Source organism: Setaria viridis, chromosome 1, assembly GCF_005286985.2.
Source record: "Setaria viridis chromosome 1, Setaria_viridis_v4.0, whole genome shotgun sequence".
In the NCBI taxonomy this organism is placed as follows: domain Eukaryota; kingdom Viridiplantae; phylum Streptophyta; class Magnoliopsida; order Poales; family Poaceae; genus Setaria; species Setaria viridis.
This window is the reverse complement of record NC_048263.2, coordinates 40,711,640-40,731,493: the sequence shown is the minus strand read 5'-3', so window position 1 is coordinate 40,731,493 and position 19,854 is coordinate 40,711,640. Positions and strand designations below refer to the sequence as shown.

At 41.7% G+C, this 19,854-nt stretch overlaps 1 protein-coding gene and 1 pseudogene across 6 annotated transcripts; one reads left to right on the top strand and one right to left on the bottom strand.

The window, feature by feature from the left end:
* Nucleotides 1-2,834: 2,834 nt before the first annotated feature.
* Nucleotides 2,835-12,415, bottom strand: LOC117841565 (uncharacterized). Of its 6 annotated transcripts, none has more exons than XM_072290376.1 (8): nucleotides 12,257-12,415; nucleotides 10,483-10,726; nucleotides 9,549-10,076; nucleotides 8,413-8,474; nucleotides 7,812-8,340; nucleotides 5,279-7,469; nucleotides 4,324-4,388; nucleotides 2,835-4,252 (listed from the first exon to the last, which is right to left on the bottom strand). In XM_072290376.1, exons 2-6 carry the CDS (start codon nucleotides 10,657-10,659, stop codon nucleotides 6,180-6,182), a joined length of 2,586 nt encoding a protein of 861 aa, XP_072146477.1. In that variant the 5' UTR covers nucleotides 10,660-10,726; nucleotides 12,257-12,415; the 3' UTR covers nucleotides 2,835-4,252; nucleotides 4,324-4,388; nucleotides 5,279-6,179. The 6 variants fall into 6 exon arrangements, with proteins under 6 accessions (XP_072146477.1, XP_072146475.1, XP_072146476.1 ...); XM_072290374.1 differs by having other exon boundaries at nucleotides 4,324-4,377; XM_072290375.1 differs by having other exon boundaries at nucleotides 2,835-4,388.
* A 2,754-nt stretch (nucleotides 12,416-15,169) lies between these two features.
* LOC140221703 (uncharacterized) lies at nucleotides 15,170-16,912 on the top strand (annotated as a pseudogene).
* Nucleotides 16,913-19,854: the final 2,942 nt, after the last annotated feature.

Below are 19,854 nucleotides of genomic sequence, written 5' to 3'. Positions count from 1 at the left end.
CCCCACCTATCGGCGACAGAGGGAAAAGGGGCGTGCAGCGCTAGCTGGGCCGGCGGAGGAGGTAGCTAGCTGGGCCGAAGGGAGCTAGGCGATACTGGGCTACGCGAGGAGGGAAGGAGCGGGCCAAAAGGAGCTAACGGCTGGGCTGAAGGAGGGGAAAAAGGATGCGGCCCAAAAGAAGAGAAGAAAGAAAGAAGAAGAAGAAAAGATTTTTAAACTAAAATTTGAATTTGAAAATTGAACTTGACCAAACACAATCAATTAAAATAAATGCACCAGCATGCACAATAAACTCCTATGGTGAATTATTTTAATTTGAGAAAATGCAAATTTAAATGTCTAGAAATTTAAATTATAACCTAATTGAGCAATTTTTAGTGAATTTGAATCCTTTAAATTTTGGGTGTTACAGGTTCAATCCGGCCTAGATTGAAAATGTTGCTGCCCGTTTTGTTGGCTTCAGATGTGTTAGGGCTGTTGTATTGGACGAGAATTGTAACTGTTGTGTGGTACGGTTTCATAGGACGTGATGTCTTGCAGTGCGTATTATTTGAAACTCTGCATCTTTTGATGCTTTAGATTGTAATTTGTAAACCATGTGTTAACCTGTAACTATGAACCTGAACTGAAGATAGATGGAGTCCGATTGACAAATTGGTCAGGATGATTTGAGTGCAGATATGTAGTAATGTGCTTGTGCAAGCACCATATGTACCAAGGTGTAGTGTTTCCAGGACACTTATACCAGTAGTGTTGTGTACCAAGATTCTCAGTAAATTATTTTTGACAGCTGACTGTTAATTGGAATGACGGGTTCTTAGCAATTTTGTTTTGAAAATACATAAGCATGCTTCAAGCAGCGTTTACCCCATAAATAATTCTTGTGGTCACAAAGAGTGTAACTGAGATTAAATGACCCCCTAAAATTTTTCTTTAAGACACCATCAGGTGCGAGGTTTGTGGCAACTGAAGAATGAAGAATGTCAGCCACTTTATAAGTTCCCTTCGCTAGGTCCATTACAACACCCATACGAACTTGACAATCAGTTCTAGTTTCAGCTATTGGACATTTTGTTAGATGATTCCTTTTATCTTCCAATCTATGATCCTCATTTGCACAAACATATCTGCAGGACCTAACCTTCCCATCTGATTTTCTTCCCATCTGATTTTCTTTTGTTTATGTACCTTTTTCTAACCTCAAATCCTTTTTGACCTCCATAGCTAATCCAAAACATCCAAGCCTCTTCAATAATACTGAACTCCATGCCAACTTGAGGCAACAAACTAGGCAGCAAGCCCTCACTACAAGAAAAGGAGGTGATTATTTGAAGAACTAAAATCTGTCTAATCTCATGGTAAAGAAGTAACAAACTAGGGCGATACACACCTGTTTTCTTCCATCTCAGATATGCAGATGCAAATTTCGTTTTTCAAGCAATCTGATGTTTCCTTCAACCAATTCCAACACAATCTAATGAGGGAGGTGGAAGGTAACCAAATTAGAATGTCCCTGCAATCTGATTTAATAGGAAGAGATGGGAGTGCAGATTAGTGTACCTCGTTTTGGATCGAGAGAGAACGAGCACGGGCACCTGACGATCGCCGCCTCACAGCACGCCCTCGCGCCAAAAACGCGAGCCGCCGCGCCAAAAAAAGAGAGCATTCGAGCTAAAAAAACGAGTGGCCGCAGCTCTTCTGATCCAACAGGCCGTGCTTGTGTTGGGCCGAGGCCCAGCGTGTGCAAGGATTGACGAGGTGGGAGCTGGTCATCGTCAGATCGAGAGGGGATGGCGCAGATGCTGTGACTGCTGAGCACAGTCGTTTTGCCTGACGTTAGACGGGAATTTGGGGACCATTGTATTTATATGGGCCACAGGATGTCCAAGAAATACTAAAGGGCTGTAAAACGGATCAACATGGCAAGATGAGTACATTCATGAGCAGTAACGTTAACTTTACATGGGCCTACGATGTGCTACCGAACGTCCGAACGTACCACCGTGGGCCTGACATGGGCCGTGTACCCATAGTCTGTAAAAGGGCCTCTAATGGGCCAACGATGGCCTTCGAATATGAAGATGGGCCAGAAGCACGTTAATGGGCCTCAGACTTGCCGATAACGGACCTAGGATGGGCCGATAATGAGCCATGGTAGACCGATAATGGGCCACGTATGGGCCGTTAATTGGCCAACTATAGGCTTCGCATGGGCCATATAATGGGCCTATGATGGACTTGCGGATGGGCTATATATAGGCCCATATGGACGTATATTACGGCCGACGATGGGCCTTATATGGGCTTATACGGGCCTATGGAGTATGGGATGGGCTATACATGGGCCTATAATGGGTCAAAACGGACCCATGTGGGCGTAAATAATGGACTTTGAGTATTGTAATGGGCCATGATGGGCTCGTGTGAGGGGCGATTATGCGCCATAACGAGCCTACATGTTCCTTGCGGGCCTCTTTGAGCCAGATTGCGTAACGGTTGGGCTAACGAAGTGGATGCGTGTGCCATACATGGACCTTATAAGCGGCATGGCCATTTTTGTCAATATCCGGTTCTACTGGTTGGCATCACCTAGTTCATGTCACGACTACTTCGCTTCGTCATGGGCAGAATTGCTACGCAGTTTCACTGCTAGTAGTTAAGTACAGATTAGCGTGTGTAGTTTGCATCAGCAAGGTTTGACGGGAAGCACAGCTGATTGTCGTACAAATTCGTCTGTCCGCTACAGTCAGATGCTCAGGATGTCGATCACTGCAAAAACACGGGGTAGAGAAATATTTGCATCGAACTGCTTGCTAACTCGAATACATAATGAGTGAAAATAAACCTAGACAGCAAAACTTCCGATTCATCTATTCTGGAAGTGATAATGTTCACTTAAAAGAAAAAAAAGTGAGCCATTACTTTACACTTGCTATCTCTAAACCTAGGATCAGCAAAGCCAGGAAGCAATTTCATTAACTATTTTTGCTGGGGGAAAGCAGTTCAAAAAATGTAGCATGGCAGCCACAATGTGGAGACTACCACGATGAAAGTAGGTTTTCAAGCTGTGCAAGCAGTGCGTTGAACTCATCAGAAATTTGGTAGTATGCAAATACAATATTATGGCAAAAGCTTGTGACAAAAACACCTTTCTACGAACAGAGGATCATCAATGTTGTGTGCTTTTTAGTTCTCCTGTTAGTTCTGAAACCGATGATCCTATCTTGACCTTACCAAAACTCGTACTCGCCCCTGATTCATCCATTATATGCAACTATGATTAGGAAAAGCTATGCTGACAGCATTAGTAAAACACCCCTGATTCAATTGATGTTATCCTGCTCTAGAACAATAAACTGTCATATGAGATAGCATCTAGCAAACAATATCATAAATCACCAACTTCTCAAAAGATCAAAGCACACCACCTATTTGATTTTTATGACACAAAAATAGTATATTAAATATGCAGCAGAACCATGTGTTGTCCTTTCTCTGCCATCATATAACCCTCCCCAACTCAACTTCATTATCAATGGATATATACCAGATACCACTGCCTACAAGTTGTATGGCTTAGCACGTGAAGGGAAAACACTGTTAAAAAAGAAGACGGGTGCCTACTACTTAAATAATCAGGCACAAAGCGAAGGGGCGGAGACCAGGAAGAGAATTAGAAGAGTCTGTCTAGGAGGAGCAACAATGTAGGTAAAATTAGAACAGTTTATTTCCATTGCTTGCCAATTTAGCCCTTTAATAGGGCTAACGCCTTGCATAGCTAACAATACTAAGATATGATTCCCATTACTACACTAAATTGTCTATACCTAAGAGATTTACTCATACTAAGTACTTTCCTCCTTGACTCCTTCAAACGTGTGCTTTTGCTCTTAAGTATGTGGCCTAGCTACCCACATCCACAACAATGCAAATTGCCACGATATAAGGACCACTAGCAAGATACCTTGCCACTACCACAGCCGTTATTGAAAATACCAACCCCAATTACAAGAAAAATATGAAACACGGCACAGCTCCTGATAGCCAACATGTTAAAAGTGTTGCAGCAAGAAAAAAAGAAGAAACAATAAAACATTACTGCACAATAACTTAAATATGATGCAGAAGGGCCATAAGGTCATATAACAGCAACGTCCAACATCCGCGGAGTTACCTTTTCAGGTTTTACTTACCTCAAGAACCTCAGTTACCAAGACGTGGTAATTTTGGATCCTTGTTGCATAATACGTATCTGAGTAATCAAAGCATAGTATTACAGCTAAAAGAGATGGGTTAAAACTTAGTCACAGGAAATCAAGTCACCTTCCTATCTAGCATCAACAAAAGACCAAAGTCCATGCAGGTTACTCCAAAGTCCTGAATCACAACTCCAAAAAGGAGAGAGAGAGAAAACAAGATTCAGCAAGGGAACAATATATTCCATATGTAAACCGCTGAATGCATTGAAGCTCCCACATTGCAAATTAATTGAAATACTTAATAGACAAGATAAAAGCTCATATATTTCTAGAGGTCAAGACAAATCATAAAAATTATATTCTGCAACTAAGACCTAGTGCTCATCAATTTCCCGAACCTTTTAAATTAACTCACTTGCAGGAGGCAACAATGCAGTTACATTTGCCTAATTTCCTGAATAACTACATATGGCATGCTGTCAGCAAGTTCAAGAGTTGTATTAAAACCCTCACTGTGGCTCCAGCGCTAACAATTCAGGAGATATTTAAAAGGTCAAAACTATCCTTGAGACTGCAACAGGAAAAGAGAACCTAATTTATATATAGAGGTGACCCTCACTACACAATATTTGGAAGAATCACCCAAATAAAACAAATAACTTCCAATGTATGCACCAAATTAGCGCCTTAATAGCATGAAAAATCAGCATTAAGCAAGTAGACCCAAAATCTAACATATACATCATAAGTAAAACAACACGGGCACGCACAATTCAGAAAAAATGCTACTAAAGGCCCCTAACGGGTTCAAACCGAACGCGAACGGAATCAAAATCGAAGGTGGCTACAAACGAATGGAAACAACAGAGCGCCTAACGACTACGATTAGACGCACCATCTAGGTATCTACACGAGAATCTCGAAATTGAACAGGACGCGTCAAAATTAGAGGTAGCCACCGACGCGAATTCGATGACCCCGCAGGCACCCGTGTGCCCGGCAATCCGGAAGGGGAAGGAGAATACGACCCAGAAATTCGCATTCGTAAACTAGCAGGGCTAGGGTTTGGGGTGGCTGACCTGAGACGACTCCATGGCGCGACGCAACTTCTCTTCGCCGCCGGATCTGGGCTCTAGGGAGCACGAGGAGCAGCAGAGCACGAAGGAGACGACGGCTACGACGAGACGGCGGAGGCGTAGGTTGTGCTTGCAACGAGACGAGGCGGCGGCGAACTTCGCCTCCGACCGCCTCGAGCCCTCGGCATCATCCCCTCCGCGTTGTCCTTGTACTGGGTGGGCCCACCACGCCAGTCAAATGCCACCGGCCCACAGCCTTTCTTAACTCAAGCTACTAAGGACACGTGTCAACGTGTCATTGGCTACAAATTCATTTCTTTTTTGAGCTGTACGCTGCACTTCTTTTTTTATTTTGAAAAAAAAATCCTGCTGAGATCATGCCCACCCTATTGCCAATCTCGACAACCAAGAGGGTCACACCGTCGCGGCAATCAGAAAAATAGGATTAAATTAAGGTCATAAATCTCTTCTGCTTACACGAGTGAGATATTACGATACTCCCTCGGTTCGAAATTGTAGATCGTTGTGACTACAATCGTTTTTAACTTTTCTAGGTTTATAGATATTATTATGCACATAGAGATATACTATATCTAAGTATATCTCTAGGTTTATGCATAATAATATTTATAAACTTAAAAAAATTAAAACGATCTACAATTTGGAATAGAAGGGCAGAATAAAACCTCTTCTCCCATGGATGGAGGGAACTAAAATAACACCTAGCAAGATATACACTGCTGCAGCTGCTGCTTTACAAGATGCCATCAGATTATTCACTGGCATGGCATGGCATTGCAGATTAAACTGTTCGTTCCTACTCTTCACCAGCATCAAAATACTAGAAGATGTAATTGCAACATGACGTACAGGTACGACAAGGGCCCATGATAAGCACGGGCCCTCAGCTGTCTGACACCGTCTCTTCCGATGACGCGCCGGTGTCGCTAGGAGTGACACCGTTGGCTCCTGCGATGGCTGCAGCTGCAGTCCCCCGGTTCAGATCCAAGGGGTCACCGCTCTGGAACAGCCTCTTGCTGAACGAGCGCCAATCCGCGTTCCTCCTCATCGCGCGCTTCAGGGAAGCATCAGGGAGGACATGGGGCTTCACGTCATCAGAAAACAGATTACCTCTCAGGCTATCCCTCGGAGGATCCGCAGCAGAATGCACCGGTGCTAGTGCCATGCTCGGCCACATCTCCCGGTCGATTCGGCTTGTGCCGGTCTCCGCATCCTTGGTCAGCCACTGGGGAAGGCTGTTGATCGGTTGTTGGTTCATGGGAAAGAGGTGAGGCGCCCTCTCTGATGGTTCCTGGAACCAAGGTGACTTGCTGTCGTAGTATGACTTTTGGAGCTTGGATGCCCTCTTGCGCCTGCTGCCACTTCTTCCATGCGAGGAAGAAGCCCCCGGGAAGCCTCCCAGGGACAGATTTCTTGGCCCACCATCAGTTCCATGAAGGTTTAACAGCCCCAAATTTGACAAATGATGCCGACTTCTTTCTGAAGCATGAGCATTGCTAAGGTAGACATCGCCCAATGAAAGGTCCGTTTGTGCTCCAAGAAATGGAGACTTTGAGCAACCTGAGCACGAAGCTCTACCGAGATAATCTTCCGCTATATGAAGAGGTGGTGCAGGACCCAGAGCAGACGTCAGAAGCTTCTTCTGCTCCTTGTCCCATTGCTTAGCAAGATCCTCAGGCATCCTTGAGTTTGAAAACCGTATCCGTGTATCCCTCATCATTGCATTCCAATTGTTGACGCCATACCTCCTAACTCCAATCCAAAGAAAATCCAACTCTTCTTCTGACCACGGAGCTGAGTGCCTCTTGTAGGAGTATGTGCCAAGCCTTTCTGTCAGCTTATGAGATATGCTGGAGGTGCCTCCAAGAAACAACTTATCGCTCCTCAAGGCAGACACTCTACTGTCTTGGAAACTATCCAGGCTTAGGTCTAAACTGAATTCAGGAGCCTTGTCCATTATTCTGAACTTCAATTCTGAAGACAAGTTCCTTGGTCTCTTCAAACTCCCAGTGTTCCTTGGTGGAGCCAGGTCAAAGAAATTTGAGTACGAGGTATGCATGGTTGAGCTTTCTTCATGCTGTTGTTGCTTGCCATGGATAGTGTCTTTCTCCTTTGTGAAAAACATCCTTTCAATTGGTTGGGACATCTGCTTTTGAGCACTAGCAATTATATCCTGCGAGCAGTGAGAAAATGTTTCAGATCATCTCTGTTAAGATTTTATTTTTACAATTATAGTACATTGTATTTATATGACAAAAGAAAATGAATTCAAACTTGCAGACAACTTGGTGGTTATATGAAGGGCAAAAAATCAAACGAAATATGTGAACCCCGCCCCCCCCCCCCCCCCCCCCCCCCCCCGCCGCTGTTAGAATGAAAGAAACGGCGATATATTATTCAGATAAATAAAATTTGCAGCACTAAGAAAACAATTCTCACTTAATGCATGGAGAATTTGGACATGCTGAACAGCCAAGTAAACACGTAATAAAACATCTAATTTTATTATCCTCACCTGATCTGGCAGCTTTTGAATTGATGGATCACCCAAATGGAGAAACCCTTCTTGTCGTAATTCAGCACAGTTCAGGTCAATCATCCCTAAACAATTCTTTTTGTTTTGCTTATGAAGACCTTGATCAAGAGCCTCTGAATTTTCTAGCTCTTTGCCTCTCTCATCACTATCATCATCCAAGACAATAACCGGTACAGTTTTTGTTGAACCTTGAGATTCTGGAACATCTTCTGCAGCAGATTTATTGGTTGGTATCAACCAACTGACATTTACGCTTTGCCTTGGTGACTGCAGGGTAGTTTGCGCAATACCATTTCCCTCTCCCTGCACATCAATAACTTTTGGCACTTCAATAGTAATTGGCAATGTTTTGCTCGAGTCCTCCACTGTTGCATCTTGCTCCCTGACCTCTTGTACACAAGTGAACTTTGACACTGGTGTACCATCATCTTCCAGGGTCATGTTTCGGTTTCCACCTTCAGCAATGCGTGGAACCATATGCTGAACTGAGGATTTTATGATTTGCGAACTACAAAAGGAACATTGTATTAATTTCTTACGTGTGTATTAATAACAAACAAGTACCATCACATCACCTTACCTTTTTTGTTCATGCGTGCTTTCAGCTTGTGTAGATAGTCCAGTACTTCTCACTTTAGCTACCTGTAATGAATTAAATGTTAGCTTTAATTATTCTGAATGCCCTAGGCAGATAATGTGGGGAGCTTCCTTTATCGAAAAAAGATAATGTGGGGACGAGCAAGGAAATTATCAACGACCACATGGGTTTTTGCCAAAGCAATATATAAAAAACAGAGCAAGTATATCTATAGTGACATAAAATGGATTTTTAAAACAGAGAAAAAAAGAAACTATAGTAAGAAAAATTAGGAATCTATAGTGGTGGAAAGAGCACAAACTTTTAAAAATTTCTGTATACATGGTGCATGAAGCAAATTTGCCTTTAGCAGCACAAACAAGGTGTCGTCTCTTTCATTACTTTATGTTACCTTGTAAGAAAATTTGCCATGATACCAAAAGGCTATGCATATATGTTGAAATTTTTTATATGCTTGCACAAAAGCAATAATCCTTTAATGGCATCATTTTTTCTCATTCTCTACACTGATAAAGATCTTAGTTCTAACTTTTAATCACAGAACGTAGAGGTAATAAATTACAAATTAAACATGACAGAATGCTAATCTGGTTAATTTTGAAAGGCTTTTACTATCATAATATTTCCGGACATTGACACATCATTTCAATAGTACAAGGTACTGAAAGTAGCAGATACAGAAATATCCAGTATATAAGGTCACATCTGCTTCTTTATGTTTTTGGCACTTTATGTAGCGAAGATATACAACAATTTCTACGACTAGGCTATTGCTGCATAGTATATTTACAGTTTTGTTTTTTTAGTGTGTTTGAAAGAAGTGCATACAAGATCACTCACCTAGCATCTGAATCTCATAGCTTAGACTAACAGACACCATACCTTGATACAGGTACATTGATGAGTTTTTGTGCATAGATTATAAAATCATGTCAGCACTAAAAACAGGTACAGCTCTTGTTTGCCAGCTAACTCCTTCATTCAGTTCACCCCCCCCCCCCCCCAAACAAAAAAAAAAGCAAAATAAAAGAAGGCAGAGATATGAAGGAAAGATCAATAAGACCATGCCATTTTCTGTCATTGTACATGTGCTGGTTAAGATGAGTGTAAAAATGTACCTTATCATCAGTATCCAAAGGGTTTCCAGCAGTATATTTGAGCAAGGGTGTATCATTAATTGACGAGCTTGGTTGACTGCATGTCAGTGTTGAACACTGTTTGCCATTGTCTGGTGAACAAATTTCTTCTGCTGGTTCCTCATTAATTTTCTTTTTAACTCGCCTGCGAAAGGTAAGCAGAGGACTAAATCTATTCTTACATTGGTGAGATCCCATAGTATTTTCTGGCCCTTTATGAGAATTTTTTTCCGCAGTGGCTGAGGTATTCTGATCTTTTGTCCGATCAGCCATTCCATCAGCATGCATGGGATCACACATAGAACTTGAAACAGGGATTTGATTATTTGTGTCCTCACTGCATTGTAATAATTTGTTGTGTGCCTCTGCAGTCGGAATCGTGGCAGAACAAATCTCAGGTTGTTCTTTCTGTGGTAACGATCCATACAACTCATTTTTCCCTCTCTCCGGTTCACATTCTTCTTTGATGCTTTGTTGCATTGACAAAGGCTGTTGCTTTGTAGGAGTAACCTGCCAATCATTCCATATGAGAAAAGGGTATCAGACAAGAAACTAGATGGAAGAGGAAAACTGAAGACTCATCAGTGACATCAAAGATGGAAAACTAATTGCTAACAGTTTTTTAAAAGTCAGAACACATAAATATCAAGGACCATTTTAGAGGATATCCAGGCTTAGTGATAGTCCTTTCAAGGCACACACAAACAGTTGATGCAAATATGTACCCATTAACATCTTTAGTGCAAATATCTATGACACCACAACTCCACAAGTTCCATGGCCAAAAAAAAAATCAGAAGTAATCTTATGCCTTTTAAAGAATGTGAAAACAGTGATAACCTAGATAAACACATGTGATGGAAATGGTGTCAACTGACAACATCAACAGGAAGAGAATCAAGGAAAGATTCCTCACAAAATTATCTTCTTTTACGATGGTGTTCTCAGCATGCGCCTCAAACCTTGGGGGTAAATTGCTGGCAACTACATTACTGGAGGCAGCAGGAGACGAATCAAGAGCTGTGTCATCAGCAGTATGGTCTTGTGAGGTAACACGCTTCCTCTTGTAGGTTATCATGATCTTGGAGCTCATCCTGAAATGTGCAAATGTGATGAAAAGTAAAGCTTGCCGACTGTATCAGATATTTCAGCTGTGTTCACTGCAAAAAGACAAGTGATAAGCTGTAAGTAGAGCCCCAGCAATGACAAAATTGTGCTGAGAAAAAAATGCAAACCATAGAACAAAAATTACAAAGCAAGAGAGACTATCATATACTCCCTTCGTTCTTAAATATGCGACATTTAGGACAATCTAATTAATTCATTTTTTGAAGTAGTTAGCTTGTCCTAGACGACATATATTTAAAAACGGAGGAAGTTTGCTGCTAAGGATTTCCACCACAGAAACAACATTTTAGAATGTGGATAACACTATGGCCCAAACGGAGGAAAGTATGCCGCTAATGGTTTCCGCCACAGAATGCAGCCAATATTTTTTTTCATGATTAACATCTCCATCATTCTCTAGTGTGATTGCAAACGTGAACTTCATATACTCAATTTTATATTTTTCACTCAGACAAATCCTTATGAACCACCAGTCAGCAACACCAGCTTTACAGAAGATAATGATGATAGGACTACTCTCCTAACTTACTGCATATACAGAAAAACATTTTTTTTCCTCTCACACAGCTAGTTCTCTGAACCAGTTGATTGAACCTACATCAGACTTCAATCTTTCATTTAAATACAGACTAACAGATCTGGAGAAAGATGATTCCACTTGTTTCATAAAGGAGGCCTCTCCCCATTGGTGAAGTGAACCCACTAATTGCCCATCGATTAATAAGCACTTTAAACATGTTTTTGCTCAAATGCACACAGCAATTTGCCCCCCTACTAACCCATCACAACAGCAGTTACATGGACATGAATATTGCTGATTTTAGTGGACCTCCTTGCGGCCATCAGTGAATAGTTTCACACACCAACCCAGAACTAAAGTGGGCCATTGAGTGTTTAGTTGAATCCCCCAGATTTTTACATAGCAAATAAATTGCACTGGCACTTTAATTGGGTGCCAAGATTATTATGTTGACAGCTGAACTGAGATGGATCGACCTTATGCGCTGACAACGATGAACCTAATCGAACCACGGATTGCCACAGCCAAAAGAATAATAACCCTCAACTAACCGAATGTAGTCGCGCAAAGAAAGGAACGCTAAACTCCCAGAACAATCCGGGCAAAGCAGCGGCTACTTACGAACAGAATAAGAAATGAAGCAAGTGGGGATGGATCCCCCACTCCACGCCAGTGCAGTATGATTGGAAGGGGCATGAGGGTGATTCGAGGAAGAAGGACAACGAGAGGAGGCTCCGGCGTAGCGAGCGCTGCCCTGCCGCCCGCCGCCGATGGGGATGGGGAGAAATCGTCGGAGGGAGGAATTGGGACGGAGAGAAGACGGGGAACAAGGCGGCCGCGCGCGCCTTTTTCCCGCAGCAAAGCGAAGCAAGGCTGTCTTTTCGTCCGTCCCTCGTTGCCTTCCAAGAAGAAACAATTCACCAAACCCAACAACCACTCCTCCCGAGAACGAAACATTAAACCAACCATCGCGGACGCAGAGCGAACCAAGAAGAAGGAATCGAGCGAGAAGGAATCCCGGGAGCGCGGAGTGCTTGCTTACCATTCTGTCGATCGCGCGGGCGGCGGATTGGGGACGGATTCGGGGGAAGGAATAGGAATGTGGGATGGATGGAAAGGGACAGGGACCTGCCTGCCTGTTGCTGCTGCTGCTGCTATTTTCTTTGCTTTTCAGGGGAAGAGAGGCCTGCAGCAGTCAGCAGCTTCCTTGCTTTTTATGCGTTGTTTATTCGGGCGGACGGGGGTGCCCCTGACCGATCAGCTGCGTAAATGCGCGGGTGGGAAGGGTAGCTTTGGAAAGCGGAAAAGTTGGGGGGGCCTGGCCGTGGCCGCATGGGAATGTTGTTTGTTTCGGGCTGGTGGGAAGGTTGGCGCACGAATCCGAACCTTCGAAATCCCATGGCGGGTGCCTCGCTGCCCTGCCATTCACACACAGCTAGCCACCCTTTTTCCCTTTCCCGCCATGAACGAACCAAGCCTGCGCCATGAACTGATAAATACTACGATTTTTCATTACGTTATTCTTAACGGGAAGTTTCATCTCGTGGATATGTCACCAAAGATTTAAGCCAATGAAAAATTTCATTTCACGATTTCATAAACTGATCATACCATTTAATTGGAAGGCATGTGATTAGATATGGTCAGATACCATTTTCATCAGGTTTCATAGTTTTGAAAACAGTCAGTTCCATCAAGACGAAACTTCTTTCATCTCTCTTCATAATTATCCTACCATATCATCACATATTCTGACTGTATCTAACGTGCTTGAAAATTCGCAGTCCGAAAATAACTATCTTGTTTCGTTTCAAAAAGGAGGAAGATTACTACTACGGAGTACTAGTCTGTCTACTAGGAAGCATAAGAAGCGCATCCATGAACGCAACGGTAATGCTGTGGGGGCACTCGCATCGAGCACACGGCAGCAAGCATTGATTATGATGTTGTTCATATCCTACAAGTCCTGCATTATTGAGCTGGTGATTTCATCCACTGCAGTAATGCACATCGAGATTATGATGTGCCCAGAATCATCAAAGCAATGTAATAATCCAAAAGTTGAATGAAATGGTACATTTGTTACCTCGCTATCATCCAGCAAAATGAGCTTCTTTCAGCATTGTTTTGGGTCACATTAGATGTTTGATACCAATTAGAAGGATTAAATGGGAACTAATTATAAAATTAATTGCATAAGCCGTGGCTAATTCACGAGATAAATATATTAAGCCTAATTAATACATGATTAGCACATATTTACTATAGCATCACATGATCAAATCATGGACTAATTAGGTTTAATAGATTCATCTCGCAAATTAACCTTCATTTATGCAATTAGTTTTATAATTAACCTATATTTAATACTTATCTAAACACTCGACGTGACAGGACTAAATTTGAGTCCCTGTCTCCAAACAGGTCTAGAATTCAGTGCCATTGTAGCAACATTCAGCATGCAAGGCAACTTACAGCAAAAGGAAGTATTGAACAAGTACCTAGGAAAAAGGCATTTTAACAGGTACATCACCACAGAATTCTCACTCAAGCGTGCTTGAACACCTTAACGGACATCGAAGCAACAGCATAAACCTGCCTCCTGCATTCATAATTGATTGCCAGGTGCTTTAATTTGAGACGCACACCGCATGAGCAAAATCAACGACCTTATGGACATGCTCAGGTCATGAACCCAAAGTCCCTCACACCGAGCATTACACGCACAGAACACACGCGTCAAGCACAAGACAACGAGAGCTGGAAGATGTCATCAACATAACTATAATTGGGGAGACTGGGAGAGGCTACTAGTAGCATGCCCATTTGCCTAGATCTCCCCCACCTTACTGCCCTTGGGTAAAACATCGGTTTGATTGTTGCCCTACAAACAATCATCTGCTTACTTAAAAAGGTAAGGTCTTTTCTAGGAGAATAAAAAAGGCAGGTTAGAAAAAGATTGAAAAAATTACAACAAATCAAGAAAATGATCTGACAAGATATCTAGGAGTACAATTCTCGAAATTTTACAAGCCCTAATCCTGTGAAAACTGGAGTGCAGGCTTCTGCCTCCTGAGCTGGTTTGACATCCGAGAAGTCCACATGCATGATTGAGTTAGTGATATCATCCAACGGGATGTCGCATTCCGAATGCAGTTGATTCGAGACTCTCATATTCTCTGGAATCATCAAACAAATACAATAATCACACAGACCAATGAAATGGTATTTATGTTAGCTCGAGTTATCATCTAACAAAATGAACTGTTAAACATTAGAGGGTCAAGTTAGTTTTCTTTTCCTTTGAACTAGGTTTGTGCCCATGTTTTGCTATGGGGGAAGACCATATAGTGAAAGCACAACTTTTCTTAACGAATCATTCCTAAAGCCACACTTAACGACTTTTATGCCAGTTAGTATCAAATTAGACCTCTGCAGCAATTTGAAGACACTCTGTCATAAATATTCCTCCTTTCCATGGACAATTTAATATAGATCATGTATCATGTATTTTATTCAGTACAGACCAAAGGCAAAGGTTGGTTAGCTACTTGTGCACACATTTGAGGCAGGAAAAAAGAGTGCACCTGAGACAATTCCAGACATTAGCTCAAAGGCCTAGTTGAAGAGCGCCTGAGTCGGGCACAATAGCCTCACAAGCTCAAGTAATTTCCATTTATAATTGCATTGCAGCACTTGGTCAGGTGAGAGGCTTCATATGAACCATGCTTGTCGAATCCAAATGCATTGAAGCTTCAGTTCTTTTATTTCATAAAACTCTTAACTGCTTGTAACAGTATATGTTTGGCACCAGAGAGAGATGATCCTTGTCCATCTGTTTCATTCATCCTGTTGAGTGTCATTCATCCGTCAATCATTGTCTGAAACAGAAAAAAGTGCAAACACGGGAGGGAAAACGGAGATGTATTCTTGACATGCAGCCAGAAGCTATCCAATGGTCGCGCGGGATGATGTAACTAACTGTATAAATTGATTGATACCTATGCTTCTTTTGTGTTTTAACTCATAGCAAAGCAGAATAATTTTGTGTTTCGATTTTCTGAATTTGTGCGCTAAACTAATGCATCCATTCAAAAGAAGCCTGCTTTGTTCTGAACTATAACGTATCATGATACTATAGAAGGGTGCAGATAACAGTGAAGGGTTTGCATTCCATGAGGATTCCATTTAGAAAGGAAAAGAAGGCCAAGTGGACATGATTTTTATCACTTAGCCGCTGACCAACAGATTTCTAGTCTCTGACAACTATCATTTATATCCAATCCAAGGCAAAAGAAAGGTAGTGACAACTATCAGTTATATCCATTTCATGTTTCTTTACCATACAATTAAGTACTTGCATGGGAACTGGGAAAAACACAACCACCATGGTTTACTTTAAGCATCCGAGTCTGATGAAGTTATTACTTACAAGGCGGAGTGTGATGCATCCTATAATAAAGCCTCAAAAAATGAAACATCATCACCACCACCACCACCACCACCAGCAGCAGCAAAAAGCGTAGCATCAATAGTAACACCACCACTACCAGTGGAATGAAGAGGAGTAGTAGGGGGAGGAGGAGCAACGGTTAGGACTGCAACAATTGCTTCTATAATTTGGAAGTGCAGAGAAATGGTTGACAGTCAGATAACGTGTGGGTTGCCAAGCAAAGATTCAGAACATGCAGAAGCTATGACTCTTCTTAGTGTACTTCAAAGAGGACGGCAGCTCAAGATCAAGATCATGGATGTGGTGACTGACAATCTAAAGAACTATGAGACCATGATCGGTAAAAGGGATGTGTTTAAGCATAAACACCCTGATATCAGGATCACTGCTATCCAAATTGCCAAGGAATATAATGTCTATAGATTTAGATATGAACCTAGGGAACTGGTCTATCTTGTCAATGAGATGACAAAGGCGCCTAAGAGTGATTTAATCCAAGCATTAAACTTGAGCACAATCCTGGAGAAAAAAGCATCCTGTTTTTGGGGCTCACTAGTGATCAGCATAAACCAAAGTAGGGATATAATAATACTAAAACTAGGTATGCGTACTCCACTATATGCGATTTATATTGTTGGTTGCACTTTGCATTATATCGTACTGCATTGTATACAATGTATTTTCCTTGTTGTGCTTTGCCCTAACACTTGTTCTTTGTATCTAGAAAAAGGGTTGGTTGGGGATGTTGACATGAAGATGGTTCAGTCAAAGTGGTATCATGTAAATGTTCAAGCCCAAGTTCTCAAACTTGATGCACTTGAGAGACTGCTTTCTATTCTTAGCCCTGAATTCTTAGTTGTATTGGTTGGATCCATTGAGTCAGCTCGTGAAATCTAGATGAATTAGCTTGGAATTATAATTGCATTGTGATGAAGGGATCTGACCCAGTTGATGGTGTCGCAAGCACTGACCCAGTTGATGATGTCGCGAGCACTACCAGTGGTGAACTCTCGGTCCTACAAAGCTTTGTACAGCTGTAGTGATGATTAATGAGATCAAGATTCCAAAATTCTATGCTAAGAAAGCTCTCTTGGTTATGTATGATCCTCTTCAGATGCAATACAGTATGCTTCAAACCAAGATACCTTAGGAGTGATTAGTGTTAGCATCATTACTCCTCATGAGAAAGCAGCCCTTACAGATAATGCAAAGGAGGTCGACCCGTTCCTTTATGGATTTTTCTAGTCTGGTATGTATGTCTTTATTTGGATTATTAGATGCTACCTTTCTTATATCTCTTGTTCTGTTCCATGTCTATACCTTTGGCTTGTGATGAATGCTTTGCTATCTGTGATGCGTTCATTCAGTAGGGGCATGTTTTTGTGATGAATGCTTTGCTCATCTGTGATGCTACCTGATCTGGTGATAGTTCATTCAGTAGGAGGGCATGATTTGTAGTTGAACTGTTTCTCTTTGGTCACTAGGAGCATTAGGTCACTAGGGGCAATGCTCCTAGAATATGAAAAATCCATAGTATAATTCTTAACATAAGTTATGATATTCTAAAATTTTTAACTTAACTTATGCATGTAAAAAATCTTATTAACACGTAAATTGGATAATTTGATATAGTTGTAAATTATGAGCCCAAATTGAAAAAGGAATAGTTTATAGGCTATCCCAATTTTTTTACTATATTTAGGGATATTCTGGACCTTTCCTATTTTTGGCTATACACATAAATTGGATCAACTCGTTGGAGGTTATTTTCTGGTTGAGATCTCGCACGGACGGGAAGTTTCATCCCAAGCGACTCGTTCGAGAAGCTTCACAATCTCGCACGGACGTTTTTTTTCGTTCAAACACAGGTCTGGGTCGGGGAAATTTGAGTTGGAGTAATAATTAGAGATAACTAACAAGGAGATATTGTTCTAATATGATCATCGAGTTTCAAGCCTAGTTTTCCCTAATATGCTCTGTCGCTTTCACATCTTCTGGGTGAATTATAGGATAGGATAGGATAGCCTTGACTTGGCTCATGAGTAGTTGAGCATGGTAATAAACTATTGAAGAAAAACAATACAAACTTCTAGAGCCTTCACCATAATTCATGATCCATGATATTTCCATGAAGGCTTTAGATAGTGTTGCCATGAAGAAATTAAAATAGTGTAGAACATAGATATTTGTCTAGTGAAAACTCTAGAAGAGGACACATGTCATCATCCTATGAACTCAACCTATAAATAGAGGTCCTCTTCCTTATCATGTCATTCAACCATGAGCATGGTAGATGAGTGAAGTATGGTAAAATTAAAAGGGTGAGTGGTAGGTTAGCCACTAAAGAGAGAGTATTGAGTGTAATATTGTTGTGTTGTAATAAAGTTCTATTTCTTACAATTATTAGTCCTCTGGTTGGACCATTTAGTAGTTTCTAAGTACTTAGTGCATAAGTTGTGATCCATTGAAGGTTGGCTCTATCACCCGAGATCATAAGGGTCTGGACTTCATTGTAGGTTGACTCTGCCACCCGGAAATCAGATTCATCTATTGGTAGGCTCTACCACCCAGAAGTGAGAATGTGGTTCTACCGTCGAAAGGAGCCGTCGCACTAAGTAACTAGAAATTAAAAGGTCTGACCGACTCTAGAGTGAGTTTGTGTCCTAGGTGTAGGTCCTCAGATAAGTGGGTATTAGGATCATCTCAATTTTCAACATAAACTAATAATACCTTATATTATTCTTAATTTTTCCAAAATACAATATAGATGCTCTGACTGCTGCCGTTGCTGAACCTGTGTTAATTAGGATCCTTGCATTTTGTATAATGATAACTAAAAGTAAGAAAAGATTTGGTAACCACTCACTCGGACATCAGTTTTGAGGTCCGGTAAGATTTTAGAAACATAGTTACCCTTACTAAAGAATGGTGCTAGTAATTTATTAAGGGAACTGCTGCTGAAAAAATCACATATGGCATCTCATGGGCTTGTCCATGTTTACTCTTCCGAATAAGCATCGCAAAACTGAACTCACTGCCGTACCCAATCTATGGCTAATGATATGAGATTAGCGACTATACTATTTTAACAATTTGCAGTGCGAAATTTTCTCAAACATAAATCGATAAAGGTACCCATTGCATATTCATCATAAAAGGTAACATACCATTTAACCCTAAGGTTACGGTGTTTACTTGAATAGATTGCTAACCAGGTTGTATCTAGCCTGACGCATTGGAAATACATTACATTCGATTATATATCTTAGCTTCCTAACAGGTGCATACACATCAAATACTTCCACGAAGGTCAGATAGGCTATAAAAAAACCACCCTCATAAACACATCTTCTAGCACATCCATTCTCATACCGACTACAGTTTCATCATTCCCAGGCCTACATGAGGATTATAGCAACATTGAGCATACAACGGAGTATCGTAACAAAAGAATACTCAAGTAGTAAAAAAAAGTTATTTAAACAGGTTAAATACCATAGATTTATCCACTCATGTGCGTGTGAACACCTTCAGGGACATCGAAGCAACAGCACAAAGCCGCCTCCTGCATTCATAATTGCTCGCCAATCGGGACCTTGACATCGAAAAGCGGGACATTGACATCGAAACAAGATTCCCCATTGATTTGTTTGGGGATTGCAAGTCCTTCCTGCTTGATTCACAAGGTGAAACTGTCTTCACCTGCAGGCAACACGGATTTGTAGTATGGGAAGAACTTATCTCTTACTTCTTTTAACGCGGATCCTTTAGGTGGTTCCTTTGCAGGGATCTGTTCACATGAGACAAACAACATCTGAATATATAAAAAGCCATCACACTTGGAAATCAATAAGTATAAATGGTACCTTGTTAGTTCGCACGGCGGCAGATGAGGCGAGGGGACGGGGAGATGCCCGAATCGCCCAGCCGGACGACCTCTACACCCAACTCACATACCACTTTCATCGGCGAACAACCGAACCCGTCGATAAGAGCGAGTCTTTAGCATGTTATCCCCGGCGTGCCTTCGATCCATTGAGCAAGAGCCCTTCTACACGGGATTGCCGGATCGCTGTGACCGACGTTCATCTCTGGCATGCATATTAGCATGTAGCCATATACATCTCGTTTTCCTCCTTGGCAAAGCGCAGCCGCACCTGCAGCTGCAGGTTGCAGTGCGAGTGAGG

What these genes read in the sequence shown, in the direction of transcription:
- LOC117841565 (XM_072290375.1), bottom strand. Translation starts at nt 10,659, where the DNA reads ATGAGCTCCAAGATCATGATAACCTACAAGAGGAAGCGTGTTACCTCA. An exon ending in TCGTAAAAGAAGATAATTTT is followed by an intron (nt 10,077 to 10,482) that starts GTGAGGAATCTT and finishes AATGATTGGCAG; the next exon opens with GTTACTCCTACAAAGCAACA. An exon ending in AGCACGCATGAACAAAAAAG is followed by an intron (nt 8,341 to 8,412) that starts GTAAGGTGATGT and finishes TTCCTTTTGTAG; the next exon opens with TTCGCAAATCATAAAATCCT.